The following is a 15,711-nucleotide window of genomic DNA, read 5'->3' on the forward strand; positions in this document are numbered from 1 at the left end:
ATTCCATTAGCTGGCTTGTCTCTCGTGAATCGGCCGGGGTGGGGGGGGCTCTGGATTACATTAGCGCCATGTTCCCATCCCCCCAATTGAACGATCAGGAACCCTGGGGGAGAAAGGTTGAAAAATTGGACAGAGTGGAAATTTTCTCTCTTTTCTTTTTTGTTAACTCTTGACTCGGTTGCCTGCCTCCCACAGGTTTGACAGCTGAAGGGATTTACAGGAAGAGTGGACAAAAATCAAAAACCACGAACCTCTTGGAGACGTTCTTGAAGGATGCTCGTAGTGTCAAGTTGAGGGAAGGGGAGCATCACGTCGACGATGTCTCCAACACATTGAAGCGCTTCTTCAGAGAGAGTATTGGAGAGAGCATCTTCACAGACCAGGTCTATCAAGAGTGGCTCCACACCTCGAGTATGTTAATAAGCTGCCTGCTGTTTATTGCATGTCAGTAGATCTGATGAGTACAGGGATGCTCTGCCTCGAGTAGAGAATCTAAAGCGCAGATTTGATAGGGTTTTGATAGAGTGAATAAGGAGAAATTGCTTCCAGTAGCAGAAAGGTCACAGCTTGAAGATAATAAGAACATAAGAAATAGGAACAGGAGTAGACCATTCAGCCCCTCGAGCCTGCTCTGCCATTCAATAAGATCATGGCTGATCTTCTTGTGTTTCGATTTCCACATTCCCATCTAACCCCAATAACCTTCGACTCCCTTGCCTAACAAGAATCTATCTACCTCTGCCTTAAAAATATTCAATGACCCCACCTCCACCACCTTCTGAGGCAGAGAATTCCAAAGTCACACAACCCTCTGAGAGAAAAAAAATTCTCCTCGTCTCTGTCCTAAAAGGGCCATCCCTAATTTTAAAACAGTGCCCCCTAGTTCTGGACTCACCCACAAGAGGAAACATCCTTTCCATGTCCAAAAAAAAAACAGAATTACCTGGAAAAACTCAGCAGGTCTGGCAGCATCGGCGGAGAAGAAAAGAGTTGACGTTTCGAGTCCTCATGACCCTTCGACAGAACTTGCGTTCGAGTCCAGGAAAGAGCTGAAATATAAGCTGGTTTAAGGTATGTGTGTGGGGGGCGGAGAGATAGAGAGACAGAGAGGTGGAGGGGGTTGGTGTGGTTGTAGCGACAAACAAGCAGTGATAGAAGCAGATTATCAAAAGATGTCAACGACAATAGTACAATAGAACACATAGGTGTTAAAGTTAAAGTTGGTGATATTATCTAAACGAATGTGCTAATTAAGAATGGATGGTAGGGCACTCAAGGTATAGCTCTAGTGGGGTTTTTTTTATAATGGAAATAGGTGGGAAAAGGAAAATCTTTATAATTTATTGGAAAAAAAAAGGAAGGGGGAAACAGAAAGGGGGTGGGGATGGGGGAGGGAGCTCACGACCTAAAGTTGTTGAATTCAATATTCAGTCCGGAAGGCTGTAAAGTCCCTAGTCGGAAGATGAGGTGTTGTTCCTCCAGTTTGCGTTGGGCTTCACTGGAACAATGCAGCAAGCCAAGGACAGACATGTGCACAAGAGAGCAGGGTGGAGTGTTAAAATGGCAAGCGACAGGGAGGTTTGGGTCATTCTTGCGGACAGACCGCAGGTGTTCTGCAAAGCGGTCGCCCAGCTTACGTTTGGTCTCTCCAATGTAGAGGAGACCACATTGGGAGCAACGAATGCAGTAGACTAAGTTGGGGGAAATGCAAGTGAAATGCTGCTTTACTTGAAAGGAGTGTTTGGGTCCTTGGACGGTGAGGAGAGAGGAAGTGAAGGGGCAGGTGTTACATCTTTTGTGTGGGCATGGGGTTGTGCCATAGGAGGGGGTTGGGGAGTAGGGGGTGATGGAGGAGTGGACCAGGGTGTCCCGGAGGGACCGATCCCTACGGAATGCCGATAAGGGGGGGTGAAGGGAAGATGTGTTTGGTGGTGGCATCATGCTGGAGTTGGCGGAAATGGCGGAGGATGATCCTTTGAATGCGGAGGCTGGTGGGGTGATAAGTGAGGACAAGGGGGACCCACGTCCACCTTGTCAAGGCCGTTCAGGATCTTGTAAACTTCAATCAAATCACCCCTCACTCTTCTAAACTCCAGTGGAAACAAGCCCAGTCTGTGCAACCTTTCCTCACAAGACAACCCATTAGATAATCGACAAAAGAACCAGAGGGGGAGATGAGATGTTGTTTGTTGTGATCTGGAAGGCGCTGCCTGAAAGGACGGTGGAAGCAGATTCAATAGGAACTTTCAAAGGGGAATCGGATAAAGTACTTTCAGGGGAATGGGGTGTAGAGATCCCCTCCAATGAGCGGGGACCGGAGCTCCTGCTCACAACGGGCGATTGACTTCCATCGGGATGCTTGTGCCTGGTAAGGGTGGGTGCCCCATCCCCCGCACTGCCCCAATCCCCCCCCCAACCTCCCCCTCCCCGATCCACTGCCCCAATCCCCCCCCCAACCTCCCCCTCCCCGATCCACTGCCCCAATCCCCCCCCCAACCTCCGCCTCCCCCCCCACTGCCCCAATCCCCCCCCCAACCTCCGCCTCCCCCCCCACTGCCCCAATCCCCCCCCCAACCTCCGCCTCCCCCCCGCACTGCCCCAATCCCCCCCCCAACCTCCGCCTCCCCGATCCACTGCCCCAATCCCCCCCCCAACCTCCCCCTCCCCCTCCACTGCCCCAATCCCCCCCCAACCTCCACCTCCCCCTTCCCCCTCCACTACCCCAATCCCCCCCCCAACCTCCGCCTCCCCCCCTACTGCCCCAATCCCCCCCCCAACCTCCCCCTCCCCGATCCACTACCCCAATCCCCCCCCCCCACCTCCCCCTCCCCGATCCACTGCCCCAATCCCCCCCCCAACCTCCGCCTCCCCCTCCACTGCCCCAATCCCCCCCCCAACCTCCGCCTCCCCCTCCACTGCCCCAATCCCCCCCCCAACCTCCGCCTCCCCCTCCACTGCCCAATCCCCCCCCAACCTCCCCTCCCCCTCCACTACCCATCCCCCCAACTCCGCCTCCCCCACTGCCCCAATCCCCCCCCCCAACCTCCGCCTCCCCCTTCCCCCTCCACTACCCCAATCCCCCCCCAACCTCCGCCTCCCCCTTCCCCCTCCACTACCCCAATCCCCCCCCCAACCTCCGCCTCCCCCCCCACTGCCCCAATCCCCCCCCCCCAACCTCCCCCTCCCCGATCCACTGCCCCAATCCCCCCCCCAACCTCCCCCTCCCCGATCCACTGCCCCAATCCCCCCCCCAACCTCCGCCTCCCCCTCCACTACCCCAATCCCCCCCCCAACCTCCGCCTCCCCCTCCAATACCCCAAACCCCCCCCCAACCTCCACCTCCCCCTCCCCCATCCACTGCCCCAATCCCCCCCCCAACCTCCCCCTCCCCCTCCACTACCCCAATCCCCCCCCCAACCTCCGCCTCCCCCTCCAATACCCCAAACCCCCCCCCAACCTCCACCTCCCGATCCACTGCCCCAATCCCCCCCCCAACCTCCCCCTCCCCCTCCACTGCCCCAATCCCCCCCCCCAACCTCCCCCTCCCCGATCCACTGCCCCAATCCCCCCCCCAACCTCCCCCTCCCCGATCCACTGCCCCAATCCCCCCCCCCCAACCTCCCCCTCCCCCTCCACTACCCCAATCCCCCCCCCAACCTCCCCTCCCCCCCCACTGCCCCAATCCCCCCCCCAACCTCCGCCTCCCCCTCCCCCTCCACTGCCCCAATCCCCCCCCCAACCTCCCCCTCCCCCCCCACTGCCCCAATCCCCCCCCCAACCTCCGCCTCCCCCTCCAATACCCCAAACCCCCCCCCAACCTCCCCCTCCCCCTCCACTACCCCAATCCCCCCCCCAACCTCCCCCTCCCCCTCCACTGCCCCAATCCCCCCCCCACCTCCCCCTCCCCCCTCCACTACCCCAATCCCCCCCCCAACCTCCCCCTCCCCCTCCACTGCCCCAATCCCCCCCCCAACCTCCGCCTCCCCCTCCCCCTCCACTGCCCCAATCCCCCCCCCAACCTCCCCCTCCCCCTCCACTACCCCAATCCCCCCCCCACCTCCCCCTCCCCCTCCAATACCCCAAACCCCCCCACCTCCCCCTCCCCCATCCACTGCCCCAATCCCCCCCCCAACCTCCACCTCCCCGATCCACTGCCCCAATCCCCCCCACAACCTCCACCTCCCCCTTCCCCCTCCACTACCCCAATCCCCCCCCCAACCTCCGCCTCCCCCTTCCCCCTCCACTACCCCAATCCCCCCCCCAACCTCCGCCTCCCCCTTCCCCCTCCACTGCCCCAATCCCCCCCCCACCTCCCCCTCCCCCTCCAATACCCCAAACCCCCCCACCTCCCCCTCCCCCTCCAATACCCCAAACCCCCCCCCCACCTCCCCCTCCCCCTCCCCCTCCACTACCCCAATCCCCCCCCCAACCTCCCCCTCCCCGATCCACTGCCCCAATCCCCCCCCCCACCTCCGCCTCCCCCTCCCCCTCCACTACCCCAATCCCCCCCCCCACCTCCGCCTCCCCCTCCCCCTCCACTACCCCAATCCCCCCCCCGCCTCCCCCTCCCCCTCCACTGCCCCAATCCCCCCCCCAACCTCCACCTCCCCGATCCACTACCCCAATCCCCCCCCACCTCCCCCTCCCCGATCCACTACCCCAATCCCCCCCCCCAACCTCCCCCTCCCCCTTCCCCCTCCACTGCCCCAATCCCCCCCACCTCCCCCTCCCCCTCCCCCTCCACTGCCCCAATCCCCCCCACCTCCCCCTCCCCCTCCCCCTCCACTGCCCCAATCCCCCCCCCACCCCCACCTCCCCCTCCCCCATCACGTATGAGGCTTAGTAACAGAAACAAAGCTTTGAAAGGAAACTTATGTAATTCAAATGTCACCCCGGGGGCTGGTGAAACGCTCCAGCCCCTGCAGTGCCCACAGGCTGTGGAAGGCCTCACCTGTACCAGTGGACGCCGTGTGCAGCCTCTCCGGGGACACCCGGCGTGAACAGAGCTGCGGAATAGGGTCGGACAGTCAGGCCAGATGACCACCTTGACCACCTGCTGCCTGGACCCCGCTGCCCCCCGCCCCCCCACAGGATGTGGGAGGCCATAAAACCCCTTTTGCCAGATAGGACAAAGCCCTTGTCTCCCAGTGGGAGAGTTACAAGATTATGGAATGGGCGTTACTGTCACCCTCTCTCAGATGTTTAATTATCCTGCGAATCCTGTCACTAATTCTCACTGATCCCTGAAGACCGAGGATAAAGGTACAAAAACGATAACTGAGCGTTGAAATTATTCTTGCAAAGATTTGACTTTATTTGAGTATTTTAACTTTCTCTGTATCTCAGTAATTCCTGAAGAGAGACAGAAGATCCTGCAGTATCAGAGGCTCTTCATCTGTCTGCCAAAAGTCAACCGTGCAACACTCAAAGCCTTGATCAACCATCTCTATTGGTAAGACTCCAACTCCCACTCCTTCACAGCAACGATGCTCAAAATAGTACCTCGGACAGGGGGAGCACCGGACAGGGGGAGCCCCGGACAGGGGGAGCCTCGGTCAGGGAGAGCCTCGGACAGGGGGATCCTCGGACAGGGGGAGACCATGGGGCAAGGGGTGCCCCAAAACAGTGCCCAAAATGGCCCGAGTAACGATTTTGTACAAAGTCATCCGACATCCAGGTGTCAGCCAGCAATCAGTGGGTGGCCCTCTTGTCTCAAACTCAGGATGTAGCGAGGTCAAGGCCAACTCCAGAGATTAAACACGAAAATCTAGACTGATACTCTGGTGCAATACTGAGGGAGTGCCGCACGGTCGGAGGGTCAGTACTGAGGGAGTGCTGCACTGTCAGAGGGTCAGTACTGAGGGAGTGCTGCACTGTCAGAGGGTCAGTACTGAGGGAGTGCTGCACTGTCAGAGGGTCAGTACTGAGGGAGTGCTGCACTGTCAGAGGGTCAGTACTGAGGGAGTGCTGCACTGTCAGAGGGTCAGTACTGAGGGAGTGCTGCACTGTCAGAGGGTCAGTACTGAGGGAGTGCTGCACTGTCAGAGGGTCAGTACTGAGGGAGTGCTGCACTGTCAGAGGGTCAGTACTGAGGGAGTGCTGCACTGTCAGAGGTTCAGTACTGAGGGAGCGCTGCACTGTTGGAGGGTCAGTACTGAGGGAGCGCTGCACTGTCAGAGAGTCAGGACTGAGGGAGTGCTGCACTGTCGGAGGGTCAGTACTGAGGGAGTGCTGCACTGTCGGAGGGTCAGTACCGAGGGAGCTCTGCACTGTCGGTTTAAATGTTGAACCTGAGCCACTGTTGCCCTCTCAAGTGAATATAATGATCCCATAAGAAGAGAATGGAAGTTCTCCTTTTTTTCTGGGGTTAGTATTTATTCCTCAATCAATATCATGCAAAAAAAAAATTGATCAATTTCACATTGTTGTTTATGGGATCTTGCTGTGCGCATATTGGCTGCTGCATTTCCTATATTACAACGGTGACTACGCTTTAAACAAGACAATACATTCATCGGTTGTAAAAAACTTTGGGGTCCTGAGGCAGTGACATTCATATGCAGGGAGCCATTCTCTGCAAACCAAAGGAATATGTTCAAGTCTGGCGCCTTTTCTGAATTACACAGGAGCTTGGGGAACCGATGGTTCCTCGCTGTTTTCTCCATGGCAACACCTCGGCCAATCAGAGTTGACTTGTCAAGCTATGAGCACTCTTTCCCCCTGTCGCATAAATTGTTGTCATTGTTTGAAATTTGGCGTTCTTGAGTTTGTCCGGATGAGATGAAAAGCTTCGACTACATGTCTCCCTTTTCAGCAATACTCAAGTCCTGCACTACCAAGCGACTGTTTAAGGAATGTCTTAAAAGGAGGAGTGGGGAGGTGGATAGATTTAGGAAGGTAATTCCAGAGTTTCGGGCCCAGTAGAGCTGCCCACCATGAACAGTAAAATTAGGAATTCAGAGGCAACAGAATCGGAGGAGCATAGAATTCTCAGACAGTTGTAGGGCTGGGGAAGGGTATAGAGCAAGGGAGAGTGGGGAGAAAATGAAGGGATATAAAATAAATATCTGACATCTATAAATAACTTGGATGTTACAATACAGAGTTAAATTTGCCAATGATACCAAATTTTGAGAAATGGCTTAAATCAGAATGATATCAATCGATTGCAGTGGGACAGAGATAAGCTAGACGAATGGGCAGACACAAGTGGCAGATGGGATTTAATGCAGGGAATTATTAGGTGATGCATTTTGGCAGAAGGGATAGGGAGAGGCAATATCGACTAAATGGCAGAGTTCCCAAGAGTGACCAGGGATAGAGGGGCCTCGAGGTTCATGTACATCAAGCTTTGAAAGTGGAAGGGCATTTGGAGAGAGCAGTTCGGAAAGCAGCTAGGATCTCGGGCAGTGTCAATGGAGGCACTGGGTACAGGAGCAGGGCAGTTAGGCTGAACTTTTATTTAGCTCTGGTTGGGCTACAACTAGAGTATTGCATCCTGTTCTGGTCACCACACTAAAGGCAGGACGTGTGGCTCCTTGAGAGGATGCAAGGTGTTGAACCTTTGACTGGCGAATGGTGAAATAGGAAACCGGACCCCCATCTTTCATGCTCTGTTAATTTACCGAATGCGATATTATAACTGTCCACCTCTCAAACCGACACTCGGTGTTCTAGAATCCTCTCTCTATACCTTTTTTTTAATATAAGGAAGAAACCACTGAACAGAAAATAGTTAAACAGGTAATAAACTTTAAGGGGCACTTTACATTATTCTGACAGAACCGATGACTCTTTAACAGAAACTTATCAAATTAAAACGTCGCCTTGTGTGTGTGGGGGGGCGGGGGGAGGGGAAGGTGCTGATGACACACCCCACTAGCGCACATCGGTCATGGAAGGTCCCAAGTGTAGTTACGTGGTTAAGCTGGGCTTGCTTGCCTTAGAGCTAATGAGATTGAGGGGAGATTTGATAGAGGCGTGCAAGATATGATAAAGAACAAAGAAAAGTACAACACAGGAACAGGCCCTTCGGCCCTCCAAGCCTTCGCCGATCATATTGCCCGTCAACTAAAACATTTTGCACTTCCGGGGTCTGTATCCCTCTATTCCCATCCTAGTCATGTATTTGTCAAGCTCCCTCTTAAACATCACTATCGTACCTGCTTCCACCACCTCCTCTGGCCGTGAATTCCAGACACACATTACCCTCTGCGTAAAAAAACTTGCCCCGCACATCTCCTCTATAGTTTTCTCCTCTCACCTTAAATCTACGTCCCCATGTGTGACAGGTTTAGAAAAGGTAGACAAAGAAAAGTTGTTCCCATTTGCTGGTGGGACAAGGACAATGGGACTAAGGTTTTAGGTAGGAGATACGTGCACTTAGTATTTCCCACAATGAGATCATGATCAGTTAGTGATGTTGATTGATTGATAAATACTGGCCCCAGGACACTGCCCCTGCTCTTCTTCCAAATAGTGTTGCAAGACCTTTTAGGTCCACCTGAGGGGGTAAAAGGAAGCCTCAGCTTCATCTGAAAGACGGTACCTCCGGCAGTGCGGCACTCCCTCAGCACTGCAGCGGGAGTGTCAGCTTTGATTTGGTGCTCAAGTCTCTGGTGTGGGATTTGAACCCATAACCTTATGGTTTGGAGAGGATAGAGAGGCACTCACTGAGCCACGGACAGCAACCAGTACAAACTGAGCGCGTTTCGGGTCCCCATTCTTCGTCAGCTGCAAGCTGTTCGCAGTCCTTCAAGAAACCACGGCAACTCTACAGTGAGGATAAGAAAGGGCCCTGTAAGATTGTTGAAGTGTTTGTGGAATGAGTTTAATGACTGTGTGTGTTTTTTATGTGTTCAGTGTTCAGAGGCTATCGGACAAGAATCAGATGACCATGCACAATCTGGCCATTGTGTTTGGGCCCACGCTCTTCCAGACCGATGGACAAGACAATAAGGCAGGTCGTGTGGTGGAGGATCTCATCAATCATTTCATTGACCTGTTCAATGTAAGTTACACACAAGGGCTCTCTTTGATCTCTCCATCTCTCATCTCCCCCTCTCCTGTTCCCTATTGTGCATCTCACCCCCTCCTCTACCCTACCACTCCCATTTGCCCTCTGACTCCCTATACCACCAGCCCCCCCACCCCTCCCCCACCCTACCACCATGCCTCTTTTCCATTTTCCAAGCTTAGGCTCTGTGTCGATAACCGACCAAGGGGTTCATCACAGCCATGCTGATTTTACCTCACACCCTGGGCTTAGGGAAGGACAGCGTCCAGCCTGGGTTTCCGCACCCAATCACAATGCTGCTGTGGGAGCCGTGGGCAGTAGCCAAGGGAATCAGTTGTGATGCAACCTACAGTCAAATAGTTTGTCAACAGTAACGTCCACACAATACTGGCAGGGGCATTGAGAGATAACCCACTCTCCAGCCCAATTAATTAATGAATTAAGGTGGTGAATGATTTGAATAGGAAAGTGGATGGACACTTGAGGGAAATAAACTTCCTGAGCGAAAGGGATAGAGCAAGGGGAATGGGACTGACTGGATTGCTCTACGGACAGCTAGCAGGGACTTGAAGGGCAAAATGGTCTCCTCCTGTGCATAATGACTCTGACTCTGCAGCCCAACTTTTGAATCTGACCGAAATCAGTCAAGCATCACCAATTGGGTAATAAGACATAGAAGCAGAAATTAGGCCATTCGGTCCATCGAGTCTGCTCCACCATTCAATCATAACTGATAAGTTTCTCAACCCCATTCTCCCGTCTTCTCCCCATAACCTTTGATCCCCTTACCAATCAAGAACCTATCTATCTCCGTCTTAATACGCTCAATGACCTGGCCTCCACAGCCTTCTGTGGCAATGAATTCCATAGATTCACCACTCTCTGGCTAAAGAAGTTTCTCCTCATCTCTGTTCTAAAAGGTCTTCCCTTTACTCTGAGTCTGTGCTCTCGGGTCCTAGTCTCTCCTACTAATGGAAACATCTTCCCCACGTCCACTCTATCTAGGCCTTTCAGTGTTCTGTAAGTTTCAATCAGATCCCCCCTCATCCTTCTGAACTCCATCGAGTATAGACCCAGAGCCCTTAAACGTTCCTCATATGTTAAGCCTTTCATTCCTGGGATCGTTCTCGTGAACTTCCTCTGGACCCTCTCCAGGGCCAGAACATCCTTCCTGAGAGACGGGGCCCAAAATTGCTCACAATATTCTAAATGTGGTCTGACCAGAGCCTTATAAAGCCTCAGCAGCGCATCCCTGCTTTTATATTCTAGTCCTCTCGAAATAAATGCCAATTGTATTTGCATTCCTAACTACCGACTCAACCTGCAAGTTAACCTTAAGAGAATCCTGGACTAGGACTCCCAAGACCCTTTGCACTCCAGATTTCTGAATTCTCTCCCCATTTAGAAAATAGTCTATGCCTCTATTCTTCCTACCAAAGTGCATGACCTCACACTTCCCCACGTTGTATTCCATCTGCCACTTCTTTGCCCATTCTCCTAACTTGTCCAAATCCTTCTGCAGCCTCCCTGCCTCCTCAATACTACCTGTCCCTCCACCTATCTTTGTATCATCTGCAAACTTAGCCAGGATGCCCTCAGTTCCTTCATCTAGATCATTAATGTATAAAGTGAAAAGTTGTGGTCCCAACACTGACCCCTGCGGAACTCCACTAGTCATCGGCCGCCATCCTGAGAAGCACCCCCTTATCCCCACTCTCTGCCCCCTGCCAGACAGCCAATCTTCTATCCATGCTAGAACCTTGCCTCTAACACCATGGGCTCTTATCTTACTGAGCAGCCTCCTGTGCAGCACCTTGTCAAAGGCCTTCTGGAAGTCCAAGTAGATAACATCCATTGGCTCTCCTTTGTCTAACCTACTCGTTACCTCCTCAAAGAATTCTAACAGATTTGTCAGGCATGACCTCCCCTTGATGAAACCGTGCTGACTTTGCCCGATTTTACCATGCACTTCCAAGTATTCTGAAATCTCATCCTTAATAATGGACTCTAAAATCTTACCGACGACCAAGGTCAGGCTAATCGGCCTGTAATTTCCCTTCTTTTGCCTCATTCCCTTCTTAAACAGGGGGGTTACATTAGCGATTTACCAATCCTCTGGGACCCTCCCTGACTCGAGTGATTCCTGAAAGATCACCACTAACGCCTCCACTATCTCTTCAGCTATCTCCTTCAGAACTCTGGGGTGTAATCTATCTGGTCCAGGTGATTTATCCACCTTCAGACCTTTCAGTTTTCCTAGCACCTTCTCCTTGGTAATGGCAACAATACTCACCTCTACCCCCCCGACTCTCTTGAACTTTGGGGATGTTACTCGTGTCTTCCACCGTGAAGACTGACGCAAAGTACCTATTCAGTTCCTCTGCCATTTCTTTGTTCTCCACTACTACTTCTCCAGCGTCATTTTCCAGCTGCTCAATGTCCACTTTTGCCTCTCTCTTACCCTTTATATGTCTAAAAAAAAACTCTTGCAATCTTCTTTTATATTACTGGCTAGTTTACCCTCGTATTTAATCTTCTCCCTCCTTATTTCTTTTTTAGTTGTCCTCTGTTGGTCTTTGTAGGCTTCCCAATTCCTTGGTTTCCCACTGCTCTTCGCCGCATTGTATGCTTTCTCTTTAGCTTTTATGCTGTCCCCGACATCCCTTGTCAGCCATGGTTGCCTCGTCCTCCCTTTAGTATGCTTCTTCTTCCTAGGGATGAATTTTTGCTGTGTCTCCCAAATTACTCCCAGAAACTCCTGCCATTGCTGTTCCACTGTCTTTCCTGGTAGGCTCATCTCCCAGTCAATTCTGGCCAGCTCCTCCCTCATGCCTCTGTAGTTGTATTTATTCAACTGTAATACCGTTACATCTGATTCCAGCTTTTTCCTCTCAAATTGCAGGGTAAATTCTATCATATTATGGTCACTTCCTCCTAAGAGTTCCTTCACCTTAAGCTCCCTTATCAAATCTGCCTCATTACACATCACTAAATCTAGAATTGCCTGTTCCCTAGTGGCTCCACCACAAGCTGCTCCAAAAAGCCATCTCGTAGACATTCCACAAATTCCTTTTCTTGGGATCCACTACCAACCTGATTTTCCCAGTCTACCTGCATATTGAAATCCCCCATGATCACTGTAACCTTGCCTTTCTTACACACCTTTTCTATCTCCTGGTGAATCTTGTGCCCCACATCCTGACTACTGTTCGGAGGCCTGTACATAACTCCCATTATGGTTTTTTACCTTTGCGGTTCCTCAACTCTACCCACACAGATTCTACATTATCTGACCCTACGTCATTTCTTGCTATCGATTTGATTTCATTTCTTACTAACAAAGCAACCCCACCCCCTCTGCCAACCTGCCTATCTTTTCGATAGGATGTATATCCTTGGATATTTAGCTCCCAGTCCTGATCCCCTTGCAGCCATGTCTCCGTAATGCCCACCACATCATACCTGCCAATTTCAATCTGTGCCACAAGCTCATTTATCTTATTTCGTATACTGCGTGCATTCAGATACAACGCCTTCAGTCCTGTATTTCCCGTCCCCTTTCTCATTGTCGTCCCTTTATCTGATGTGCTTGAAGTTAGATTCCTCGCCCTTTCCAAACACTGTGTCTCCGCTGCTCTCCCCATGCTCTTTTATCCTGTCTCTTTGCTGTCGGAAGTCCGTGTGTCACAGGGATGGATGTATTGGTCGAAAACGGCTGGTGTGTGGGGGCAAGTGAGGTGATGAATCCTCCAGGGGAACATTTACTCCCAGTTGGGAACTCTCAGCACAGCCCAAGCCTCGGTAGTATATTCACCTCACTCTGACTCCCATGTGACTTAGAGAATCCGGAAATTATACATTTGGCTCGCAGGGTTTCTACCCCCTCGACTTTGGAGGGTTAAGGGGTGATGTAATTGAGGTGTTGAAGATGATTAAAGAATTTAATAGGGGAGAGAGAGAGAGAGAGAGAAACTGCTTCTGCTGTTATCGGGGTAAGTCCTGGATAAGGGGACATAACCTGAAAAATGAGAGAATTAATCATTTTACAGCTGCAAATTAGGCTTCTTCCTCACTGCCCCCACCCCACCCCCCCCCAAAACCACACCCCCTCCCCATCCCCCCCCCGCCCACCCTCACCCCACCACTGCCCCCTCCCCCACCCCCACCACACCCCCTCCCCCATCCCCCCACTGCCCCCTCCCCCACCCCCACCACACCCCCTCCCCCATCCCCCCACTGCCCCCTCCCCCACCCCCACCCCACCACTGCCCCCTCCCCCACCCCATCCCACCACCCCACACCCCCACCCCTCTCCCCCCCACACCCCCTCCCCACTCCCCCCACACCCCCTCCCCCATCCCCCCACCCCCACCCCTCTCCCCCCACACCCCCTCCCCCATCCCCCCACCCCCTCCCCACACCCCCCACACCCCCTCCCCCATCCCCCCACCCCCACCCCTCTCCCCCACACACCCCCTCCCCAATCCCCCCACAACCCCTCCCCCACCCCCACTCCCCCACCCCCACTCCATGCATCCTCCCCCACACCCCCACTGCCCCCCTGCCCCACCTCCTCACTGCCCCCTCCCCCACCCCCACCCCAGTCTCCCCACCCTCCCCTACACCCCCTCCCCACCCTGCCCCCACTGCCCCCTGCCCCACCTCCTCAGTGCTCCCTCCCACCCACTTCCCCCTCCCCCCCCCCACTGCCCCCTCCCCACCATTGCCCCACACATGGATGGTGGGGGTGGGGGGGGGGGGGGGGGGTGGGGAGGGATGGGTGGGGGGGTGGGGTGGGTGGGGCCGGGGGTGTAGGGTAGGGGGCTGCGGGGGTTGAGGGGGGTGCGGGGTGGGTGGGGTGGGGAGGGGTGGGTGGGGGGGGGTGCGGGGGTTGGGGGGGAAGGGTAGGGTGGGGGGGTTGCGGGGTGGGTGGGGGGGGGGGTGGGTTGGGGGTGCACGTTTTGCGGGGGGCAGTGCCTGAATGGCTTCCTCCTGCTCCCACGTTGAAATGAATTTCCGGCTGATATCGGGTTACGATGGCACCTGACCAAGCGTCAGGTGGGGCTGTGGTTTGGGTGAACAGGAATGAACCCTTTCTCTCTGACCGTGCAGATTGACGAACAGCAGCTGAAGAAGCAGCTCGATGAAATTGTCAGCATCATTAAACTGCGAGATGTGTGTTTGATGCAGTCCAGCCAGGTAGGCTAACCTATTCCTGCGTTTTGAGGGGGTGTGAGACTGGGGTCAACTAATTTTTCTTTTTCAAGGGGTTCTTTTTGACGTTTTCTTGAGGGCTACGTTTTGATTTTCGGGGGCTAGTTTTTGGTTTTCAGGGATTCCTCAGATTTAAAGGTTTAAGCGAGAGACCAAAACTCTTCTCGAAGCAGGAATTGGTCAACTCGCTCTAAGGCTCTGTTAAAGGATATTAGAGAAACGAGAGACTTGGTGCTGGGCAGGAGGGGTTAAGGGTCCACACATAGATTCTGCCTCTGGAGGAGCAGCGAGAGCGGGAGAGAGGGACCCTGTGATTGGTGGAGCTGGTGCAGTGAGTATGAGGGACACAGAGCCTGCGATCGGAGGAGTAGCTCCTCACTGATTCCGTCCCCCATGCTCGCTGCTCCTCCAATCACAACTCTGCATTATTTTCCGCTCTCAGCGAGATACCTGCGCCTCGAATTGTTCAGGTGCAGACCAGGGAGGATCCATAATGGGAGGTCATATCGTACACGGGAGCAACCACCAATCCCCGTGTATTTTGAACCCTGGTGTGATTCCCCACTGTTCCCTCTCCTGCCCCTCCCAAACTCTCCAGCATCTCATGCATGTGATACCGATGTCTCAGGTTACCATGGCATCAAAGTAGGTGTCCTGTGTAAAACAGCAGACTCCAGACACCCCTGCAGCCCTGGGTTAAACAATGCCAATCAGTTCCGTTTTCACCAGGAGGTCCGAACAGACCCCAATATTACAGGAATAAAGCTAACCTCAAAATCAGAATTAGATTTACTGCAATATTAAGCCAAAAACCAATTTTGTTAAACAGTAAAAACACAACTTTAAACCTCTGAATTTCTACAATATGCACAGGGCCTCTTGTTTTGGAATGCACACATGACCTGGGATTCTCTATAATGTACAGGCTGGGGGGTGGAGAATTCTTTGGAATGTATATGGGAGCCAGGATATTATGGATTGTACACAGGGCAGGGATTCTATGATATCAAAGCCGTGTTTGACCGAGTATGACATGAAGGAGCCTGAGAAAAACTGGAGTCAATGGGAATCAGGGGTTGTTGGAGTCATATCGAGCACAAAGGAAGATGGTTGTGGTTGCTGGAGGTCAGTCATTTCAGCTCCAGGACATCACTACCCTGAGGAACTCCTGCAGTGTCCTCGGCCCAACCATCTTCAGCTGCTTCATCAATGACCTTCCTGCCAACATAAGGTCAGAAGTGGGGTTGTTCGCTGATGATTGCACAATGTTCAGCACCATTCGCGACTCCTCAGATACTGAAGCAGTCCATGTCCAAATGCAGCAAGACCTGGACAATATCCAGGTTTGGGCTGACAAGTGGCAAGTAACATTCACACCACACACGTGTCAGGCAATGACCATCTCCAACAAGAGAGAATCCAACCATCGCCTCTTGACATTCAATAGTATTACCATTGCTGAATCCCCCACTATCAACATC

The 15,711-nt window shown here is 53.3% G+C and overlaps 1 protein-coding gene across 5 annotated transcripts in view; it reads left to right on the forward strand.

Moving 5' to 3' along the window:
* The window catches only part of LOC121284386 (arf-GAP with Rho-GAP domain, ANK repeat and PH domain-containing protein 1-like), a 225,971-nt gene that overhangs the window by 131,982 nt on the left and 78,278 nt on the right, over positions 1 to 15,711 (forward strand). For all 5 annotated transcript variants that reach the window (XM_041199816.1, XM_041199818.1, XM_041199817.1 and 2 more), the window contains exons 20-23: positions 196 to 411; positions 5,347 to 5,452; positions 8,863 to 9,010; positions 14,129 to 14,215. In XM_041199816.1, coding sequence (XP_041055750.1) covers positions 196 to 411; positions 5,347 to 5,452; positions 8,863 to 9,010; positions 14,129 to 14,215 — 557 coding nt within the window. The remainder of the gene's footprint in view (positions 1 to 195; positions 412 to 5,346; positions 5,453 to 8,862; positions 9,011 to 14,128; positions 14,216 to 15,711) is intronic.

Source organism: Carcharodon carcharias, chromosome 11 (genome assembly GCF_017639515.1).
Source record: "Carcharodon carcharias isolate sCarCar2 chromosome 11, sCarCar2.pri, whole genome shotgun sequence".
NCBI lineage: Eukaryota > Metazoa > Chordata > Chondrichthyes > Lamniformes > Lamnidae > Carcharodon > Carcharodon carcharias.